Source organism: Leptodactylus fuscus, chromosome 9 (genome assembly GCF_031893055.1).
Source record: "Leptodactylus fuscus isolate aLepFus1 chromosome 9, aLepFus1.hap2, whole genome shotgun sequence".
NCBI classification, from domain to species: domain Eukaryota; kingdom Metazoa; phylum Chordata; class Amphibia; order Anura; family Leptodactylidae; genus Leptodactylus; species Leptodactylus fuscus.
The window spans coordinates 49,215,395-49,239,280 of NC_134273.1; the positions used below are offsets into that span (position 1 = coordinate 49,215,395).

General features: G+C 42.0%; 1 protein-coding gene across 1 annotated transcript in view; it reads right to left on the reverse strand.

Moving 5' to 3' along the window:
• Positions 1-655: 655 nt before the first annotated feature.
• NDUFA6 (NADH:ubiquinone oxidoreductase subunit A6) overlaps positions 656-23,886 on the reverse strand; it is a 41,235-nt gene continuing 18,004 nt past the window's right edge. The window contains exons 2-3 of the mRNA XM_075286377.1: positions 9,416-9,531; positions 656-871 (exon numbers count right to left, since the gene is read on the reverse strand). Coding sequence (XP_075142478.1) covers positions 743-871; positions 9,416-9,531 — 245 coding nt within the window. The 3' untranslated portion in view covers positions 656-742. The remainder of the gene's footprint in view (positions 872-9,415; positions 9,532-23,886) is intronic.

Genomic DNA, 23,886 nt, shown 5'->3' on the forward strand with positions numbered 1-23,886 from the left:
CATGCAAAAAGCCTACTCTGATAAAACTCCTATACTCCAATCTCATCCATAAACTGGAGCAAACTCTGTTCTCTTTTATAGGAGCATGGGAAACCGAATTGCAGATTGCTCTCACTCCAGAGGATCTGTCCTCATTTACAAGCGAGTAATGTGTCAGACTTCAAGAAACAAACCATACGCTTCTCTCCAGGAGGTACATGACTTCTATACAATTGCACAAGTATTCATCTGATCTATCCACTAAATGCTTGAGATACATACAATTTTGTTTGATTTAACCTATATGAGGTCACACACACACACACACACACACACACACACACACACACACACACACACACACACACACACACACACACACACACACACTCTCCATGGTAAGGCTTGACAAAAACTAGTTATGCACATATAACTTGCCAGGAAGGGTCCTCTTTTCTTCTGCACAGTACCACTGTCACTATGACGAAATTATTGTATTTGTCTTTATCATTTGTAAATACAGTGAAATCTCAAGAGAGCTCTTAAAGAGGAGGTCTTTTGGAGAGCTTTCACTGTACATACCTTTTGCATTTATGCCCTATTTTATTTTATTTTTTTTATTTTTTTTAAATGTATACCCCAGTTAATGGTTCTATTAAAAATCAAGACGACACGATTTGAATATATGCATTTAATGTTTCTTGCACATTAATTAGTGCTCACAGTCCTACATGAGTAACAGTAAACAATTTTTGATTAACACTCAGTCTTGCCCAGCATAGAAGTTACAAAGAAAATCAGCAGGCTGTAGACTCTCTGTCTCATGGAAATATCGCATAATATGAGTCCTTTGCTTCCAAACTTTTATGGTTTCTTCCAAATCCATCTTACCCTATGAGAAATCACAAAATGACAAGATTAGGACATTCATTTTATTTTAGGACCACCAGTTATTGGCAACATAGCTTCATCAACTATCACAAAAGGCATTAAAATAGTCTCATAAGGTAAGACTTTACATTATCAAAAGTACATTCCTAATATTAGCAGAGGTAAATCCAACACACACTAAGTGTTGCAGCCCTACTTATGATTCCCAGCTCCTGCCCATGGCTCCATCTTTCAGCCTCCTGGAGACTCAAGGGGAAGCAGAGACAGCTTTGGGAAGGAGTGGAGATCGGTAAAGTAAACGACTGTTTCCTGGAGTAAAAGAAGTGATCCAACAGATAATGGAGAAGTAAGAGAACTAGAGAAGTAAGAGATACAAAAAAAAAAAAAAAAAAAAAAAAAAAAGCCCACGAGGACTCCTAAGGCCACCTGTAACAACTGCTATGGCAGTACTTCCACTACTGGCTCCAAACTCAACAACTTGGGGAAACTGCAGTGGGATTACAACTCCCTCCCCTCCCCCTCCAAAAAAAAAAAAAAAAAAAAAACCACCACCACCCACGCAGCAAAGCCTACCCTCACACTTCTCCATGCCTGCAATGGCTAGACCAGAAGTGACATGGCTCAGGTGACCAATTAGCCCTGTGATTGGGCATTTGTAACATATGAGTAATTACATCACCAGTAACCAACATGTGACTACTGAAGCCAGGGTACTATTCCGTTATCGGGCCAGCAGCAGCGCATTTCAGCACCAGCTTTCGGGACAGCAGTTCAGTTCAGCAGCGGGAATTACAATGACATCCGAGGACTGCTGGCCCGATGCTTGTGCCCAGTAGCCAGTACATCAATGACCCCCCCTCCATCTCCTCCTCCTTCCAGTGCTGCCCCCCAGCTCTCCTTACATCTACCCCGTACCCTCTCCCCGCCACATGACTAAGCCGATGCTGGCCCGATGATAGAGGCCGTGCTTGTGTGTAGTAGGCAGTACATCGATCGATGCCCTCATCCTCCTCTTCCTTCCAGTGCTGCCCCCCAGCTCTTCTTACATCTGCCCCGTACCCTCTCCCTGTAATAGGCCTCACCGTAAATCTTGAGCAATGAATGCTACTAGATAGCCGCCGGACGCTGCAGAAAGTTTGTCCCTCCGGCTCGCTGTAGCTCACCGTTCCTATAGTCGGCGTGTTTCTTGTCAGGGCCTGGATTGAGCCCCGGTGTCTTTCCTTTCGGTCTCGGTACTAGCGCTGAGGTGAGGCCTAGTCGTGTGGCGGGGAGAGGGTACGGGGAAGATGTAAGGAGAGCTGGGGGGCAGCACTGGCAGGAGGAGAAGGATGGGGGAGGGGGGTCATCGATGTACTGGTTACTGGGCACAAGCATCGGGCCAGCAGTCCTCGGATGTCATTGTAATTCCCGCTGCTGAACTGCTGTCCCGAAAGCTGCTGCTGAACTGCGCTGCTGCTGGCCCGATAACGGAATAGTACCGAAGCCAGTAAGTAACTACAGCAGTTACCTGAGAAACCTCACTTCTAGCCTGGGCACGCAAAGGGGACCTTGAAAGATCCCAGATCTTGAAATAAAACAGGATGCCCATTTAATGACAGTATTAATCTGTCTCTGTAAATGTAATAACCAACCATTCCTTTCATGCAGTGAAAGTACACAGTGGTTGTCATATCAGGTTTTTATTGTAAGAGCTTCATAAATAGAAGATCCATAAACCTACCAGTAATTACCAGAGGGCTTGTTGGGAGGAGTTGGGCAGGCTTTGCAAGCTTAACCCAGAGCACATAGCAATATGAGAACCCCTGGGGACAACCCCAGTTTAATGTGCTACCTAATTTGCATATTGAAAAAAAAACAAAAAAAACTGGACACATGCAGAAATTAGGCTGCTTACTAAGGCAACAAAGGAGGTATTTTGGTAATGCTAAGTAATCTGGAAAGACTCTCTTGAAGGAACGGAGATCATTAAAGGGGCTCTATCAGCAAAATTATGCTGAAAGGGCCCCACATATGTGTGAATAGGCTATTCAGGCACCGCTTAAGTTATATTAAACTACCCCGCCCCGGGTGCATGCACAGTAGCAGCTGCATGCTAAAGGCTATTCACGCATATGTGGGGCCCTATCAGCATAATTTTGCTGATAGAGCCTCTTTAAACTTTATTTTCAACCCATTGAAGCCCATCTTTTCTGCCTCTTATTGTCTCCATTTAAGTTGCGTAGTTATTAAATTTAAAGGGGTCTGAATACTTTCTGTACCCACTGTATAGTGATAATTTTGATCCCAAAGATGTTTTCCAAAAAGAAATATGCAGCAGATGGTGCAAAATGAAAACTAACATTTTCCCAGATAGGCCATTGAAGTGTCCAATGGCCCCTGCCCATATTAAAGAATTATAAAATGTCAACTTTACAATTATGCTCTGTCTCCTGATTTCGGAAACATCCTATTGTGGACTCACTCTTACCTACAAATATGGCAAGGCTCAGAAATTAAGAAGCGCCATATTTGATGTCTAATTTGGTTATTTTCACTGCATTGGCGAGCTATTGCAGAGGGACTTAGGCAAAAATAAAAAATGCACTCCCTGTTTTGAAAACTACTCCTCCTCAAGGAATGTACGAAGGGGCATAGTGAGCATTTTTAACCCTTGAGTATTGCATTTTAATTTCAAGAAATAAATGCGCAGTGAAAAGTGAAAATTGCAATTTTTCCAGAGATACACCATTTTAGTGCCTGGTATGGTGTGCCAGATTGTGAGAGACACACACACACTCCAAAAACTGTTAAGCGGGTTACCCCTGGTACAAAAGCCTTTGGAGCGTTTGTCTCTGACACAAGCTGGGCACGACACATCAAAAAAAAATTGTAATTTTCACTCTACACAGCTGATGGTGTATTAATTTCTAGAGAATAAATTAATTCAACACTAAAAATGCTCACTGTACCCTTGTATAAATTCCATGAAGGATGTAGTTTTAAAATGGGGTCACATATTAGGAGATTCCACTTTAGTGAAACTTCAGGAACTCTACAAAAAAATTGTCATGATGTCCAAAAACCAATCCATTCCAAAACCCAAATAGCGCTGCTTCTTTACCAAACAGCAATTTGCACCCATATTGTAAGCCGATGGCTGGTCAGGTAATGGAGGGGGTGTACATCTCACCCAGACTACTAAGGTGGGTGAGATGATAAAACTCCAGAAAGAACGTTTCTCAGCAGATAACTATTGTCTGCTGAGGGTTATTTCAGAGTTCTGGTTACTGGGCTGGATTTTTAGGAATGGCAGGTAGGTTGGTAGTGGGACCTGTCATTCCATTCCCCTCCAGTCCATACTTTGGGGATATTCTAGCAGCGACTCAGCTGCAGAGAGTCTGCTCACTTCCAGCAGATTGTTGGCAGAGCTTGGCTGGAGAGCCAACTGGGAGGTCATATTTTTGGAGCTGTGTCCTGAATGATTCTACTGGCTTTTAAATTCTGTTATTCTAGGTGAGGTAACCTATTCTATGTTTAGTTAGAGCCTAGCCTGGCAGGTATTTATTTTTGTATTGTTTCCTTTTGTTGCTGCTCTATATTTTTGAGTGAAAATAAAACTCTACCTTTGTTTTGGACTAAAGAAACTGGACTTGTGTGTATATGCCACCCCACCTAGCAACCCCAGACCCTAACTATATTGGTTAAGCGGGGTGTCCCGGGTACAACGATGTAAAATATGGGAATAGACTGCTGCTGAGGCACGAAACAGGGCACAGAAGCTGTTCAGCTTTCAGAGAGTTTGGTTTTTGGACACCATGTTTGCAGAATCCTTGAGGTGGCAGTAAATTAGAATCTGCCAGAAAGGGACTCCATTTTGAAAATTGCACCCCTCAAAGAATTGTAGTGAGCATCAGTATCACAGAAGTAAGTTGTGAAGACTAAATTGGGTATACCAAATCACATGCTATTTTCCCACTAGCTACTATGACACTGATGTAGGGGGAGAGGCAGCGCTGGTGTCTTCTCTCTCAAAAACTGTAAATCTTATGTGTCCCCTGATATATGCTCGCACAGCTTATACATTTCCTTGCTGCTGCAGCCAGTTATGTCCTAATGAATTGGCGATTTGGGGAGTTTCTATCTTCACATTGTACAAGCTATAATTTTTTTTTCTGGGCCATATGAGGGCTTGTTGCTTGCAATATGAGATATCCTGTTCAATGACACCATTTTGGGGTACCTTTAACTTATTGACCAAATTTATTAACCGTGGAATGTAAAAGAAAACATCAATTCTGGCATTGCATTTTAGCATTTAATTTGTTTCCCATGCAGCGTACAGCATAACTACCATGTTACTTTTAGTCTCTGGGTCCATACAATAACGACAATACCTAAATTAATATTCTTTTTTAATGCACTGTTAATTGTGCAGAATAAAATTCAATTTAGGGAAAAATAAAATTATTTTTGCATTGCCATATTCTAAAAGGCATAACATTTTTACTGTAATTTTTCTGTTGACAGAGCTGGTTGAGGGCTTCTTTTTTGCGGGACAACCTGTGCTTTTTATTGGTACCATTTTGGTTTTCATCTGACCATTGATTACTTTTTATAGAATTTTTATGAGGCAATGGTGGCGAATAATCATTATTTTGTATGTTTTTTTTTTAAAGGTCATTCAGCATGGGGTTAAAGGTTTTAGTTTTATTGTTTGGGTTTTTACAGACGCAGTGACACCAAATATGTAATTTTTTAAAGTTATTGTTTATTTTACATATAACATTTTATATGTGAAAAATGGATTTTTGGAGTTTTATTTATTTATTTGTGGGTGTTACAGGACAGTGTCAGCCATAACAAACGGCTGACACCCCCAAAGCAGGTTGCAGGAAATCCTTCCCGGCAGCCCCGTACTATCACAGCGAATGTCCTGAAGGGGTTAAAACAGCAAAAGTAACATTCAGGCTCACCTGAATATAAGGCTAGATTCAAACTACAGTCAATACTGGCTCTGATATTTTTTTTTTATTTTTAATTGAAATCACATAGCATCTTTAAATTTCACTCTAAGTAAATGCAGGCTACTTATATAACCATGGACATATATTATATAATCATGGACATGTGATATTTTTGGCAGTTTTCACGGATCCCTCAAAACATAGGTGCCCCTCTCCTAAGAGGGGAAGACATCCATTTTTTCACCTAACGCTTTTTACCCCCAGAGCATTTGTGCCTCCATTGCAGAGATATTAAATTTACAATATTGAAATGAGCAATCTGAAGCACAGACTGTTGCTCTGTAGCTTGAAACTGCTATGCTCCACATTGGTCTGATATACCTCCCCCTCTCCTTCCATTCTTAGACTAACAAGGCTAGATATTTCAGCTTAGCTCCCTGTCTCTGTCAAAAGGGTGTTGCTGAGAAGTGTGGGTTATAGTAATCTGGAGCAACGGAACTGCTCTCAGTGCTCCAGACTGCTCACATGAATATTGTGAAATAAATTAATATCTTGGCAACAAAGGCCTGGGAAAAAAGACATTCCAATCAGATGAGCCTGACCTATTCCAACTGTGTTGCAGGTTTAATATGCTTCAGTGGGAGTCTGACCACTCGAACCCCCATCGATCACAAGAACTGGGCAGTTTTGCACCCAAGTTTGAACAGAGCAACAGGCCAAAAACACACTAATTATTTCAAATAGGAACCATTGGAGCCAAGTAATCGTATCCATATAATTTAGCAATGTACCCCCTAGCCTGTGCATAAGGACATAGTGTTCACAATTACAAAAAAAAAAAGTGCTAATAAAATTAATAATAATAATAATAATAATAATAATAATAATAATAATGTGATTTACCGTATATACTCGAGTATAAACCGACTTTTTCAGCACATTTTTCATGCTGAAAAAGCTCTCCTCGGCTTATACAGTCATTGCCAAAAGTTTTGAAAGTGACACAAATATTATATTTTCACATGATCTGCTGCCCTCTGGTTTTTATGTGTGTTTGTCAGATGTTTTTATCACATACAGAAATATAATTGCAATCATATTATGAGTAACAAAAGCTTATATTTACAGTTAGAATGAGTTAATGCAGCAAGTCAATATTTGCAGTGTTGACCCTTCTTCTTCAGGACCTCTGCAATTCTCCCTGGCATGCTCTCAATCAACTTCTGGACCAAATCCTGACTGATAGCAGTCCATTCTTGCACAATCAATGCTTGCATTTTGTCAGAATTTGTAGGTTTTTGTTTGTCCACCCGTCTCTTGATGATTGACCACAAGTTCTCAATGGGATTAAGATCTGGGGGGTTTCCAGGCCATGGACCCAAAATCTCTATGTTTTGTTCCCTGAGCCATTTAGTTATCACCTTTGCTTTATGGCAAGGTGCTCCACCATGCTGGAAAAGGCATTGTTGATCGCCAAACTGCTCTTGGACGGTTGGGAGAAGTTGATCTTGGAGGACATTCTGGTACCATTCTTTATTCATGGCTGTGTTTTTAGGCAAAACTGTGAGAGAGCCGATTCCCTTGGCTGAGAAGCAACCCCACACATGAATGGTTTCAGGATGCTTTACAGTTGGCTTGAGACAAGACTGGTGGTAGCGCTCACCTCGTCTTCTCCAAATAAGCTGTTTTCCAGATGTCCCAAACAATCGAAAAGGGGATTCATCAGAGAAAATGACTTTATCCCAGTCCTCAGCAGTCCACTCCCTGTACCTTTTGTAGAATATCAGTCTGTCCCTAATGTTTTTTTCTGGAGAGAAGTGGCTTCTTTGCTGCCCTCCTTGAGACCAGGCCTTGCTCCAAGAGTCTCCGCCTCACAGTGCGTGCAGATGCACTCACACCTACCTGCTGCAATTCCTGAGCAAGCTCTGCACTGCTGGTAGCCCGATCCTGCAGCTGAAACACTTTTAAGAGACGGTCCTGGCACTTGCTGGTCTTTCTTGGGCGCTCTGGAGCCTTTTTGCCAACAATGGAACCTCTCTCCTTGAAGTTCTTGATGATGCGATAGATTGTTGACTGAGGTGCAATCTTTCTAGCTGCGATACTCGTCCTTGTTAGGCCATTTTTGTGCAGTGCAATGATAACCATGGTTAACAGAAGAGAAACAATGATGCCAAGCACCAGCCTCCTTTTAAAGTGTCCAGTGGTGTCATTCTTACTTAATCATGACAGATTGAGCCCTGTCCTCATCAACACCCACACCTGCGTTAATGGAGCAATCACTGAAACGATGTTAGCTGGTCTTTTTAAGGCAGGACTGCAATGATGTTGAAATGTGTTTTGGGGGATAAAGTTCATTTTCTATGCAAATATTGACTTTGCAAGTAATTGCTGTTAAGCTGATCACTCTTTATAACATTCTGGAGTATATGCAAATTGCCATTAGAACAACTGAAGCAGTAGACTTTGTAAAAATTAATATTTGTACATTCTCAAAACTTTTGGCCATGACTGTACACGAGTCAGGGTCCATGGAGCACAGAAAACTGGAAGGACATGGAAAGGGGAGGTCCTTTAGTGCTACTGCTCTGTGATTGGCTTATCACGAGGACACGTGACTGATGTCATTAAAGGTCCTGTAGCCACTGGTATATAACATCTGCAGATAAGGTTGAGGCTAAATCCTATTAGCTCCGCCCACACCAGAGTCTGATCACATGGTCATGACGTCATCAGAGGTCCTTTAGCACACTAGACTTTAGCATCTACCCTGCAGATGAGTGGCAAGGATTCATTGCGTCTTATGGAAGATGTCTGCTTTATGGAGGAGAGGAAGCTACAGTAAAGTGAAACACACAGGTACCTTCCTTTAGTTACTCTGCCTATTAATGTCAGGCATTAGGGGTTATTAATTTAGTTTCAGTAACTCCATGTGCCATCCAATAACTCCATCATGTCCCTCATGTGCCCCATATAAGGGTTACTAATATGTGAGACATAAGGGTACTAATGAAGGACCTTAATTATGAAGATACCTAATTATTACCTCCATATGTCTCACATATCAGTAACTCTTATGTGAGGCACACAGGGGGTTAATGTGAGGGATATGATGGGGTTAACTGCTATTACTATGATCCCCATGGAGTTACTAAGCTGTAATGGACATGACCAGACTTTTTATCTGCAATGGAGGATTCCTTCCCCCCCCCACCCCCCCCACCCCACCCCGCTTATACTCGAGTCAATAAGTTTTCCCAGTTTTTTGTGGTAAAATTAGGGGTCTCTGCTTATATTCGGGTCGGCTTATACTCGAGTATATACGGTAAGTTAACAGAAAACCTGAAAAGCAACAGTGCATTGTATGGTATATTATGCCTAGCACTATAACACCTTTATACAGTCCAACACATTGTATACACCATTCCCTTGAAAAGGGTGTTTTTATAAATATACTAATGATAAATCAAGTGGAATGGAGCACGCTAGAGTCTCAAAGGCTCTGTATTCAGGTTTTCAAAAATGAAAACAGAGCCTTTAGAGGTACTGGCATGTGCAGAATAGGGAGAAATGTAGTTTTACAAAAAGGCAAGAAAAGATTTTACCTTGATCACAAGAAGATCAATGACCCTAGGATCTGTTACATCTGCATTTTTTTTAAACTTCTCTCTCACCATTTCCCTTCCTTGTTTCACAGTGATATCTAGTTGAAAAACATGCACTGCAAAGGAAACAAAGATATGAAACATCAGTAATCCATTTGCCATGTTACCAGTATATTTGTTGAAAAGTATTAATAGAATTACACTAGGTTCACAGCTTTTGGGTCTCAGGCTCTAGGGCAGGGGTCTCAAACTCGCGGCCCCCCGAACAATTTTGTGCCCACACAAGCCTAGGGACGCCGGATCAGAGTTGAATAAATTGCGAGATGATTATATCCACTAGCCGCTACGTTGCGGCTAGTGGACATATAGGCGTGATGTGATGACGTCACAGCATCACATCGCGCCTACAGGTCTATTAGTGAAACTGCAGAGCGCGGCGGGGGAGCGTTGGATGGTGAGTATAAGTGTTTTTTTGTGTGTTAAAGAGGACCTTTCACCATTTTGCCCACAGGCAGTTCTATATAACAGTGCGCTGAGTTCAGCACACTGTCGGCTTTCCCGATGTGGGCCTAGTGTGAAGAGCTTACGGTCCCGGTACCGTAGCTCTTCTATGGTCAGAAGGGAGTTTCTGACACTCAGTCAGAGACTTCCTTCTTCACAGCACAGCCAATCGCGCTGTGCTGTGAGAGCCGGGAGGAAGGCCCCCTCCCTCCCTGATAATGCTCGTCTATGGACGAGTACTGCGAGCAGAGGGAGGGGGCGTTCCTCCCGGCTCTCACAGCACAGCGCGATTGGCTGTGCTGTGAAGAAGGATGTCTCTGGCTAACTGTCAGAAACGCCCTTCTGACCATAGAAGAGCTACGGTACCGGGACCGTAAGCTCTTCACACTGGGCCCACATCGGGAAAGCCGACAGCGCGCTGAACTCAGCGCACTGTCAGCTTTCCGGCAGTATATAGAACTGCCTGTGGGCAAAATGGTGAAAGGTCCTCTTTAAACATTGAGGTGGAATGAAGGGGCTCATGACACTGGGGGCAGACGAAGGGAGGGGAGAGAACGGCATGACACTGGGGCAGAAATGGAGGGACATGAATCTGGGGGAAGAGATGGGGGGACATGAATCTGGGGGCAGAGATGGGGGGACATGAATCTGGGGGCAGAGATGGAGGGACATGAATCTGGGGGCAGAGATGGAGGGGACATGAATCTGGGGGCAGATGAAGGGTGTATATGTAACTGGGGGAAAGATGGAGGGGGGACATATAGTTTACGGCTGACTGTAGGAGGATTATACAGTGTGGGGGCACATGAAAAATGAATGGGCGGAGTCAACATAAAAGTGGGCGGAGCTAAATTTGCCGCGGTGCGGCCCGCCGACTGGCTGGGATCTTGCTCTGAGGCCCACATGCTGAGTTGAGTTTGAGACCCCTGCTCTAGGGGGACTTGAAAGACAGACCCTATCCGCTTACCTATAAACTAACCAGATCCAACCAGTTTTATACTGAACTGCAGGAATTTTCTCTCCGCCAATTTTATGTGGAATCTGCGTCGAAGTCTGTGTAGGGGATGCAGATTTAAACCTTGCCTTTCCAGCTTAAAATTGTATTTTCTATTTATAGGACATGAGTTTTACATCAGTGGGAGACTGACTACGGGGACCACCGCAGATCAGATTTCATTTGCAGTACTCACAAACGGCCACAATTAAAAGTATGGCAAGTAAGCACTGCAACTCATGCAGGCACTTTTTCCTCAAGAAAAAAAAAAAAAGTGATTAAAACATTAATGGTTTCAAGGAAAAATATAGCTTGCCGCACAAACAGAGACGTTCTGATGACAGGGACCAACTCTTCCAAGGACAAGCTAAAAGGTGAAGCTTTCTACAGTGGTAAGTAAAGATTTTACTATTAAAGTATAGAAATTATACCCACATTATGTAGTAAAGGCTCCTCCCATAATCCCTTGCAGTGGAGCAATTATGGCTGTATAAAAGTCTCCACACACCTAATAGGTGGTCTCTCCATAAGGATGGACATTACCCCCATAATCTGGAATCTCAGCCTCTCACTTCTACAAAGTCAGTTCTCTCTACGCTGCGCTGACGAAGTCCAACCAGACTGAAACGGCTGTCCGTAGCTGAGAAACTGTCTTGGTATAAAACCCACATTATGCAGTAATGAAGTCAAGGACCATCAACAAGGACTGCGCTTTACCCGTAGGATTTTTGAAGAACTGTATTTTTATTGAGATTCACACACGACACGTTTCGGGTCACACGACCCTTTTTCAAGTGTACATGAACTCCTTCTTCCGGCTGGAGAAGGAGTTCCTATACACTTGAAAAAGGGTCATGTGACCCAAAATGCGTTGTGTGTGAATCTCAATAAAAATACAGTTCTTCAAAAATCCTACTGGTAAAGCGCAGTCCTTGTTGATGGTCCTTGACTTCATATTCTCACACCTTGGTGATTGGACATTGCAGCTCACACTACCCCCAGGAAGGAACCCCCTAGTAAACGGTTCCAAAACCTATATGGTGGTTGTGATCCTTCACAAACCGGCCAGGTGAGAATAACCATTAAACTGAATTTTATTCTCACTTCACTCACTTACTACACTATATACAGCGTGGTGCTGTCCCTCTCTTTTTTCTTTTACACATTATGCAGTAAAGGCTTCTGGGAAAGTCGTGCATGATGTTCAGGGTGCTTCCTATAGAGGGCAGCATAACAGAGGCACTGTCTCCCTATTTACATCTTGGGAGACAGATTTGCATATTCCTCCCATAATCGCTTGCAGTGGAGCAACTATGACTGTATAAGTCTCCACACACCTAATAGGTGGTCTCTCCATAAGGATGGACATTATCCTGATAATCTGGTCTCTCAGCCTCTCACTTCGTCAGCGCAGCATAGAGAGAGCTGACTTGATAGAAGTTCAGCCAGACTGAAATGGCCATCCGTAGCTGAGAAACTGTCTTGGTATAAAACCCACATTATGCAGTAAAGGTTTCTGGGGAAGTCGGCATGATTTTCAGGGTGCTTCCTATAGAGGGCAGCATAACAGAGGCACTGTCTTCCCTATTTACATCTTGAGAGATAGATTTGCATATTCCTCCTAGAAATTATACAGTCATTCTCTAAGAAGTGTAGCTTCGAGTTTAAGCTGTTTTTATGTGATAGTTTAGTGAATATATGGCAAAATCTATATACACAATGTGCACAGGCAAATTCTGTCATTGAAAATAGATTTTGTGTTGCAGAAGAGGAGAAAATGCTGAGAAACATTGTATACATGGTAAAGACTTTTAATACAGTGGTAACGGAAAAGAAATTACATAAAAGTGTAATTAATAAATCTGTTCAGACAGATATTGAGGAATCCCAACATGCTGACATAAAGCACCATGTGACTTTAATGGCCATAGATGGCTCATCACAGCATGAGGAACAAATGGGGCCTGTAGATGACATGCAGGGATCGATAGAGGTCACCTCTAATAATCCTAATAGTCAAGTTGACCATAATATATGCACAGGCACAGATACGTCAGAAAATGAAAAGGAATTACAAATATAAAGAAAATAAACAAATTAAAATCTCAGGAATATTTGACCAATCTGAGTAAGACCATTCCCACATATGATGTAAAGATCCATGTGTGTAGAAACTCAAATTTTTGAAAGCCATGCAGAGAAGTTTGATTTATCTACGGAACAGAAAAATCAATAGTTTAGAACTTAGCTTTCTGCAGACGTTGCAAGATGTCTGTTAGCAAGGATGTCTTATGATAATAATACATTTTATTTATATAGCGCCAACATATTCCGCAGCGCTGTACAATTTATAGGGTACAAATACAGACAGAAAGGTATATTACAAAGAAAGTCATTTCACACAATGGGACTGAGGGCCCTGCTTCACAAGAGCTTACAATCTATAAAGGTAGAGAAGGTGACACAAAAGGTAGCAGGGGCGGCATTGCTTATGCAGAGGTCAGACACTTTTATAATAGACACATGAAAAAAAAAATAGAAAAGAAAAATAGGGCACTCACCAGTCAACGGATCTAAAAACAGCAAAATTTTATTTCATCCTTAAAAAACAAGGTCAGCCATTTCGACCATCAGGACAGAGAAGATGGAATGATACAAAAAAGAAAAAAGCGACGATCGCTTCGTGCGTCTGGCACTTCGTCAGGCTTCGTCAGGGACTGGTGAGATCCGTTGACTGGTGAGTGCCCTATTTTTCTTTTCTATTTTTTTTCATGTGCCAAATGTTGATGTATTCATAATAGTGAGCACCACCAGGGATCTTTTTTCTGAGCCCATATGCAGTTTTTGCCTTAACCTGCTTATAAAGCAGTTCTACCTCAGCTGCAGTAGTGCCACTTTTTTGCTCTTTTACATGCACTATAGACTTTTATAATAGGGGTTACTGTCATTACACAAACTTAAAACTTTACCTTTAACATGTGGATGGAGCTTGGACCTATAAAGTTAGCCTGAGATGGCATCATATCATGTGGGGAAATGTGGGAACGGACACAGAGGAGGGTTAAATTTGGGGGATTCTAATTATAGTATGGAAGGGTTTACGTTAGAAATTGTGATAGGCCTGTAAACTGTAGAAATTGAGAGTTAATCTGATTGTCCGGGGTAGAACATTCCAGAGAAGTGGTGCAACTCGGGAGAAGTCTTGTATACGAGCGTGGGAGGTTCTGGTAATAGAGGATGTAAGTGTTAGGTCATTGAGTGAACGGAGAACACGGGTTGGGCGGTGGACAGAGATGAGAGAGGAAATGTAGGGAGGTGCAGCATTATGGAGAGCCTTGTGGATGAGGGTGATAACTTTATATTTTATTCTATCCTACTAATATCATAAAGGTGAAAGTATGTGTGTTTGGATGTTTGTTCCTCAATCACACCTACACAGGCGAACGGATGTCTGAAAATGCACACACACATACCTTGGGTCCCGGATTGAATAGGCTACATGGAATTCCCGTATACCACCGCAATTCACTCCCTTGCCCGATGCTTCTCACGGTTCAATTTGCTGCAGGACCTGGCACGCTGTAGGACCTGGGATGACGTCATCCTAGCCCTTTCAGCAGCTCACCTGACTGGGTGCCGCTTCTCTATGAGGGAGGAGTTATCGTCCGGAGCGACCTGCACAAGGGCCTCTACTCTGGGGCAGCGACAAGTCCATACACTGCCCCACCTGTGTGGCCTCACCACGGGACCGCAGTACTCTGCCACGGCTGGACAGGGGGCTGCAGGTTGTAGGGCGAGATGAAGAAAGTAGCTGGGAGACTTTCTCTTCTGTAACAGGTTCAAAAGATGAGAATGGACAGTCTGAAATGCGGTTGGTGAGGGGATCAGTACTATGGTAGATGTGGGAATCAATGCCACCTGGGGCTTGGGCAGTTATTTCCTGACGGATCTTATCAATTTTATCATGGAAATAAGTAGCCAGGTCATCAGCACTAAGGTCTGTGAATGGCGTCTGCACCTTGGGTGTGAGTAAGGAGTGAAAAGTTTTAAAAAGCCTTTTAGGGTTGCTGGACAGAGAAGAGATGAGGGCAATGAAATAGTCTTGTTTGACGAGGTAAAGGGCAGAACTATATGATTTAAGCTGCAGGTGAACGTGATTTTCTCCAAAGACGCTCAGCACACCTAGAGCACCGCTGAAGAAAGCGAGTCTGTGGCGTGTGCCAGGGTTGCTGCCTCCTATGTGGGACTTTATGAGTGGAGGGGGAGCCACCTCATCCAATGCATTTTGAAGGGTTTCATTATAGTGACTGGTGGCCAGATTGGGGCAGGAGATTGAGGAGATGGAGGACAGAGAGGACTGCAGAGTATCTCAGAGGTGCTGGGTGTCAATAGCACGCAAATTCCTATATGTGTGATGGGTAGGAGTATCTTGCGAAGGGGAGAGAGCACTGATAGTGAGAGATAGAAGCTTATGATCAGAGAGCGGCAGAGAAGAGTTAGTAAATTTAGAAACTGTGAGGAGTCGATGAAAGACAAGATCGATCGTGTTGCCATCTACATGTGTGGCGGAAGAAGAACATTGTGAAAGACCAAGAGAAGTGGTTAATAAGAGAAACTGTGAGGCAGCTGGGGAGTGAGGGGTGTCAATAGGGATGTTAAAGTCACCCATGATGAGGGTAGGAATTACACTGGATAAAAAGTGGGGAAGCCAAGAAGCAAAGTGGTCCAAAAATTGGTAGGGTGAGCCAGGTGGACGGTAGATCATGGCTAAATGTTAGGAGAGTGGACGGAAAAGTCTGATAGCATGGACTTCAAATGAGGAGAATGTGAGTGAGGGTACCGGTGGAATGGACTGAAAAATGCACTGTGGCGACAGAAGTAAGCCTACCCCACCACCCTGCCTATTATCAGGCCTAAAGGCAGGGGTGAACCTGCCCCTTTCGCCGCCCGAGGCGAAGTGCAGAAAGCCACCACCACCCCCGCCGGAGGAGGGGGCGGAGCAGGGGTGGGGCTTGATGGAGGGGTGGGGCTTAGCGGAGGGGAGGGGCTTAGCACCGTTCGCGGCAGAGAGCAGGCCCGGAGACTGCCTGCGCTCTGCCTGAGCGTGCGGGGAGGCTGCTGGAGCAGCACTGCTCCAGTGGCCTCCCCAAACCACCGCTCCGTGCTAAGCCAGTCCAGGACAGCTTGTCTCATTTTACACTATTCTTGGAGCTGGTGGTATCTGAAAGGTTAAAAAGGTCACAGGAGTCTGTGAAGAGCAAGGTGTCAGTGACAACTGTGATGGGGAATTAGTCACAATTTTTATGAATAAAGTTTAATAGTGTGTCTTAGATAAAGAACACAATGATAAAGTAATATTTAATATAAATTTATTAAAAAGAATAAAGTGACTAAACTTTAAAATGTATGAGTAAGTATGATAACACATTCATATAGGAACATTCATGTTTAGTATTTGTAACGAATAAATATTGTGATTGTCTATAAAATGGTAAATAATAATGAAATCTCATATTTGAAAGTGTTGTTGCAATTTCTTATCGAGAGAGAGAGAGAGAGAGAGAGAGAGAGAGAGAGAGAGAGAGAGAGAGAGAGAGAGATTGATTTAAGATGAGGCAGTTGAAGCCTTGGGTATGTGGGTGGGTTGCGCTGTACTTTAGCCTGGAATGAAAGGCCTGGGAGATGGGGAGTTGCTGGAAAGAGGCGCATGATGGCGCAGGCAAAAGGAGAAGTGCCCGGAAAAAGGGAGGATGAGGGTGAACTCCCCAAAGCTCCCCCCGTGAACTCCCCCCGCGCGGGCAGTTCACGTGTGAACTAGCCCTAAGATCTGTTGGTGTAAGATTCCTGCCTAAATAATTCTAATCGCTAGCTATCCCTGGCAGAACATCTATCCCTCTCTACTGCACAGTCACATCTGAACCGAAACGGACACCCATTATTCTTAAAGCGTGGAGGTCACCTGATTTAGCCAGCCAGTGACTGTACACGGTTTTTTTTTTCAATGTCTACGTTGTCCTAGTTCCTGTCCCACCTCCCCTGCAGTTATTGGTGTAAAAAAAAGCGCCAGGGAAGGTGGGAGGCGAATCAAATTTGTACCGCGTCTACCGCGTGGGTAGATATATCCAGCAACCAAGGAAAGTCCAGTAGTAAAATAAAACTTAACTTTTATTGATGCATAGTACAGTCCATAAAAAACATAAGATACTGTGTGTGGATAAAAAAAAAATTGCCTACAAAAACATACCCAGATGGAAAAACGAATTCACATACGCATGACTAACCGCTGACGCGTTTCGAGTACTTCTACTCTTAGTCATAGCAATGACACTGATAGTGAGTGTGCAAGATATATATCCTGCCAGCCAAATGTGAAATTGAAATCAAGTTATTTGCACCCGTGGGTTACATAACCCACGGGCTGATAAAAACAAAACACATGCATATGTCAGTAATATCAAATCCATTATAATAGTAGTGATACAAAAATGTTAAATTATAAAAACATACATAAGGGTAATCACAAATCCATAGGGTAGATGAAAATAAAATAAAAAAAATAAAAAAAAATCGCATAATCTACATGATTCACATATAAACTATGATTAAGAGCTCACTGAGTGTGAAAGCATACCTTGGAGGAGAAGATTTCTACACAATGAAACAAAGAAACTGATGATTAATACCATAGAAAAGTCCATTAGATGTTTCCGCATGAAATTCATACAGCAAGAGGAATCAGGAACATTATCAGAGAAAGGAAATGACTACAAGAAACACGATCATGTGATGGTCACGTGACTTCAGGAAATGAATGCAAATCAAGTACAGAAGCAATACATATTAAACTAAGAATAACAAACATATAAACCTGTCTTATCTTTGTACGTTATGGCATAAATGACACAGTGACATGATGACATAATAAAGTATCATATAGCAAAAACCAAAAAAACGATTGACCATATAGCTAGCGTGTGTAATTTAAACAACATGGTAAGTATCAATGGTAATATAAACGTATAATAGCACTAGCAGTATATTCTGCGAGTGGATAATCAAAAAAAGCCACAAAAAAAAAAAAAAAAATTTCAAAACTGACAAAAAAAATAAAAAAAATTGTATGTATATTTGATAAAAATAAACCAAATCAGTCCTAAAATTAAGACCCTGAGGATAACATGTAAATAACTCAAAAATCCAGAAAGCTTCACGTTTGAGAAGCTTCCTGCGCCAATCGCCACCTCGCAAAGGTCTCGTTACCTGTTCAACTGCAAAAATATTGGAAGGACGATACATCCTCCTGATGTTGAAGAATGAAATGTTTAGATGCTCTTGATGCATTGGTAGTGATAGCTTTGTTACAATCTGTTAGATGTTCTGTAATACGTGTTTTTAGAGATCGTGTGGTGCAACCAACGTAATAAAGATCACAGGTGGAGCACCAGACAATGTAAACAACATACTTAGATCTACAATCTAGCCTACTTTTTATGCGATATATTTTGCAGTTGACCTTATTATGAAATGTAGATGTTCTTTTTGCAAATTGGCATGCTTTACATCTCAAGGCTGGATAATAGAGTTGGATAATGCACCTTCCAGAGCAGAAAATCTAATAGATTCTGCAGAAGCATTGACTATAAAGCCGATTGCCGACTAAACAAAGGAAGCGTTTGCCAAATTTTGTCCCTTGATATCCTTCCTTGGGCCCCACATGGCGTAATTATAGTCACTGCAAAGTCGATGGGATTCTAGTAAAAATTTAAGCGCACCGCACATGCTGCGTTTTCCAAATCCATTGCCATTTTGAAATCGAAATATGTCAATTATACCTATGGAAACACTGGAAAATTTCCTATAGGTATAGTGGAAGGAGAAAGTCCACAGAGAAAACCTACAAACTTTGCGAAAAGCTCTGCAGGAAAAACCACAATGTGTTGCCGTCGTGGTTTTTCCCACAGTGCTTTTTGGCTGCGGCCTGCTACTTGAGGTCTTAGCCTTAAAGGGGTTGTCCCATCACAAGGATTCTATCTATACTGCTTGTTAATGTGGATGTAAGACTTTTCCTAAATACACTGCTTCAGCAAAACTGCTTTGTTTGTCCACTATCTTACTTTATTCAATTCTTTGTGGCCACAGCCCTGACTTAGCTGCTCATGAGTCAAGTGATGTATCTGCTGCTCTCAGGGGGGAGGGGGGAGGGGCTAAGTGCAGGGAGCGAGACTGTGTATCTAGCTATTCCTGTGTCTACACCACGTGACCTAGGTTCCTGCTATCAGATAGGGGAGAGGAGCTGCTTTCATTTCTTCTGTTCTCTCAGTTATCAGGCTAGCTAATTCAGTTGGGTTCATTAAGGCAGAGACAGGCAGTCTCTGTATGCAACACAGAATGGAGTTGTTGCCTGTACTTTATAGTCCAATGTGGGTGGGCGGAGCTACATGCAAATTTAGGGGTGGAGCTAAACGGCAGGTTGCATATGAAACCCTGCCCACCAAATGATGCAAGAAACCAGGAAGAAAGAAGATTTTACAGCAGTAAAGACTGATGAGTATGTGAGGTGGGAATACCCCTTTAAGGTGAATTTCTAGTTCACCAAGCCAACAATATAAAAGGTATGGGCAAAAGAAGTGGAAGCAATATTTGTTTTAAAATTTACCATTTCAGTTTCTCAAATTTTCTTTTGGAGAGTTGAATATCCCTTCAAGCAGATCTTTCAATTAAGCAAGATTCCCAAAAGGAAAATCCATTTTCTCAACAATTTTAGCAACCTGAACCTCAAGTTTCAGGAAGTTATCCCAAACCTTAGTGTCATACCTCACTAAAAAGTAACATATTTTTACATTCACTACAGAAGCCAAGATGTTACTCTGGATCAGCCCATTCATCTAGAACTAACTCTTAATGGATCATGGATGGGAAACACTATCTTTTTTATTTTAAACCAAAGTATTGGGTAAGTTTTATTAACCCCTTCCCAACATGCGCCGTAATAGTATGGTGCATGTCGGGTCTGTAACTATGGCGACCGCCCGGGAGCCGGGCGGCCGTCTTAGCCACCGGGTGTCTACTGCTTTAAGCAGTACAAACACAATTAGCCTAGAAAAAGGCCAACTACCACACAAAGAACACAAAATTCTGAAAATGTATAAATTTATTGAAAAATATATGAATAAATAATGAAAAAGTTCAAAGATAAGTGGTGCAACCACACATAAGTGTAATGAAATACATGCACCTAGGCTTTAATGAGAAGTCTATACTATATACTGAGTCAATGCAATATAAAAGAAAAGATCTATGGTTTCTCCATGATTTGAAAAAGGAATATGCAATTGCTGTTTTTAACTTTATACATGGAGAGACCTAAAGAATCTAACAAATTATTGTAGATAACAACATCTTCGTATAGTATTGCAGACACAGAAAATCATGGACATTTTAAATAGATGACTTTACCTTGCATGTATATCAAACACTGATACGCGCCCCGACGCGCGTTTCACCACGCAAGTGGCTTCGTCAGGGGGAGAGACTATGTAGTTATGTAGATAGTCTCTCCCCCTGACGAAGCCACTTGCGTGGTGAAACGCGCGTCGGGGCGCGTATCAGTGTTTGATATACATGCAAGGTAAAGTCATCTATTTAAAATGTCCATGATTTTCTGTGTCTGCAATACTATACGAAGATGTTGTCATCTACAATAATTTGTTAGATTCTTTAGGTCTCTCCATGTATAAAGTTAAAAACAGAATTGCATATTCCTTTTTCAAATCATGGAGAAACCATAGATCTTTTCTTTTATATTGCATTGACTCAGTATATAGTATAGACTTCTCATTAAAGCCTAGGTGCATGTATTTCATTACACTTATGTGTGGTTGCACCACTTATCTTTGAACTTTTTCATTATTTATTCATATATTTTTCAATAAATTTATACATTTTCAGAATTTTGTGTTCTTTGTGTGGTAGTTGGCCTTTTTCTAGGCTAATTGTGTTTGTATTGATAGTACTACCCAAAATTGCCCCATTTTTGTGTTTAGGTTTGCTTTAAGCAGTAGACAACCGGCTCTAATGCCTCCGATCGGTCCCTGGACCGATCGGAGGCATTAACCCCTCCGGCTCCACAGTCAAAGGCGCCATTATCCTGGCGGCGCATGGGCGCCGCCATTTTGCCGGTGATCGCTGGCTCCTGGAGCATGCTCCAGGGCCGATGTCACGTTGGCATGACAGCCTTTACAAGGCTCCCAGGCTTGTCTGCAAATTCTCTCTTTTGCAGGCTGGTCTATGCAGCCTGCAAAAGAAAGGATGATTTTTTGCAATGCATTGCAATGCATTAGCATTGTAATGCATTGCATTAGTGGTCAGACCCCCTGGGGTTCAACACCCCTAGGGGGTCCAATAAATGCAAAAAAAAAAAAAAGTAAAAAAAAAATATAAAAAGTATTAAAAATTCAAATCACCCCCCTTTCCCTAGAACACATATAAAAGTAGTTAAAAACTGTGAAACACATACATGTCAGGTATCTCCGCGTCCGAAATCGCCCGCTCTACAAATCTATAAAAATATTTTTCCTGTTCGGTAAACGGCGTAGCGGGAAAAATATTCAAAAGTGTCAAACCGCCGTTTTTTCACTGTTTTGATTCTGATAAAAATTTGAATAAAAAGTGATCAAAGCAATAACATTTCCCGAAAACGGTAGAACTGAAAAGTACACCCGGCCCCGCAAAAAAAGACGCCCTATGCATCCCCGTACACTGACGTATAAAAAAGTTACGGCTGTCGGAATATGGCGACTTTTAGAAAAAAAAAATGTTTAACACAGTTTTGGATTTTTTTTTAAGGGGTCAAAATGTAAATAAAACCATATAAATTTGGTATCCCTGGAACCGTACCGAAACACAGAATACAGGGGACATGTTATTTTGGCTGCACAGTGAACGCCATAAAACCAAAGCCCGTAAGAAAGTCGCAGAAATGCATTTTTTCTTCAAATCTACCCCATTCTTAATTTATTTCCTGCTTTCCAGTACATTATATAGAATAATTAATGGTGGCATCATGAAGAAAAATTTGTCCCGCAAAAATTAAGACCTCATATGGCTCTGGGAGCGGAGAAATAAAAAAGTTATGGGGTTTAGAAGGAGGGGAGTCAAAAACGAAAAATGAAAATCAAAAAATGCCATCGGCAGGAAGGGGTAAAGTATTAAAAGTATTTGGTGGTTTTCAGTTTCACCACCTCAATATTCATACTACAAGTGCTGCATACCGCTTGAATTTCTTTACCTCAATTTCATCTGACGAAAAGAAAAAAAAAAGTCATTACTAACCGGTAACTGAATTCTCCAAGACCCACGACAGCACCCAGATAGAGGATCCGCCCCCAGGGACAGGAAACCTACGGTATAAAAAGGTGGAGTCTCTCCTACCCTTCCCCCATCAGTTGTTTTATAGGAAGCGACAGAGACAGTCCAGTTAATTTGTTACCCATAACCCTAAGGTCAAAACAACATTTTTTTTTTTTGCTTTCTACACAAGGTACCAAACAAAAGTTCATCACCAAGAAAAAAAAAAAGTGATAAAGGACGATGCTGTCATGGGTTCTGGAAAATCCAATTACCGGTAAGTAATTACCATTTTTTTCCCCCATTACCCAGAAACAAAATAGGAACAACTAGGGAGGGACTACCAACTGTAAAACTTTCCTTCCAAAAAATAAATAAATAAATAAAAAGATTAGCAGAAGGCCCAATGTTCAGCCTATAATGGCAAAAAAAAAAAAAAAAAGGTAGAAAGTGAAGACCAGGTTACTACTTTGCAGATAGGTTTTATGGAAGCATCAGCTCTCTCGGCCCAAGAGGTGGCAATCAGCCAACTAGAGCGTGCCTTGAGCCCCACTGGGGAAAGGATGGGGGGGGGAGAGGCCCAAACAACTGTAGGCCAGGGAGATTGCTTGTCTCACCACCCTAGCAAGACTATATATAAAGACTATAAAGAGTTCCTCCAAGAGGAAGTAGAGGACAAATACTGGATTAGGCAACGTATTACATCCAGTGGTATTCCTGCTCTTTAGCATTACTTGGGTTAACACAGAGGGACGAAAGAACTATCTCTTGAGATCTATGAAATTGTGAGGCTAATTTAGGCAAAAAAGCTGGGTCTGGTTTAACTATTACCCTCCCCCCTGCAATAACAGTAAAGGGTGGATTAACTGATAGGAAAATTACTTGCTCTATGTGACAAACCAACTTAAAGGCCACCAAAAATCACTTTCAGGCATAAATTTTTAGTAGGGATAGAATACAATGGCTCAAATGGAGGCTTAATTAAGGCAGACAGAACTAGGTTCAAGTCCCAGGGAGGAATTCTGGACATAACAGGTCATAACATCTAGAGGCCAACTTGATGAACCTAATCACACAGGGATCGTCAGCCAGCTTTACGTTTAGCAGAGCACTAAGGGCCGAAACCTGGACTCTTAAATTACTGATAGAAACCCCCTTTTCTAGCCCCTTCTGAAGCAACTTTAGAATCTGATTTATAGGTAAACACCCAAGCTCCCCCAAAGAAACCCCTAGAAATTCAATAAACTAGAACCAAGTCCTAGTTTTAGTTTTAGTAGTGACCGGTTTTCTGTGTTTTTTTTTTTTGTTTGTTTTTTTTTAGAAGAGTGGTAATGAGATTCTGAGAAACCCGTCTGAGGTTAGTAATCTCTGCTCAAACTCCAGGCAGTCAAATTTAAGTGGTTGGACTCCGGGTGAAGAATGAGGTCCTGACATAGAAGGTCCTGGCCGACTGGGAGAATCCAAGGTCTGAAAAAAAACTGGATCCTTAGTGAGGTAAACCAGGCGCTCCTAGGCCAAAAGGCAGGAGGGGAGGGTTGAATTAGAGTGATCCTCTCTTGACCTCCCTAATCTTCCCCAGAAATGCTAGAATGAGAAAGAAGGGAGGAAAAGCAAAAGCTAGACTGAAATC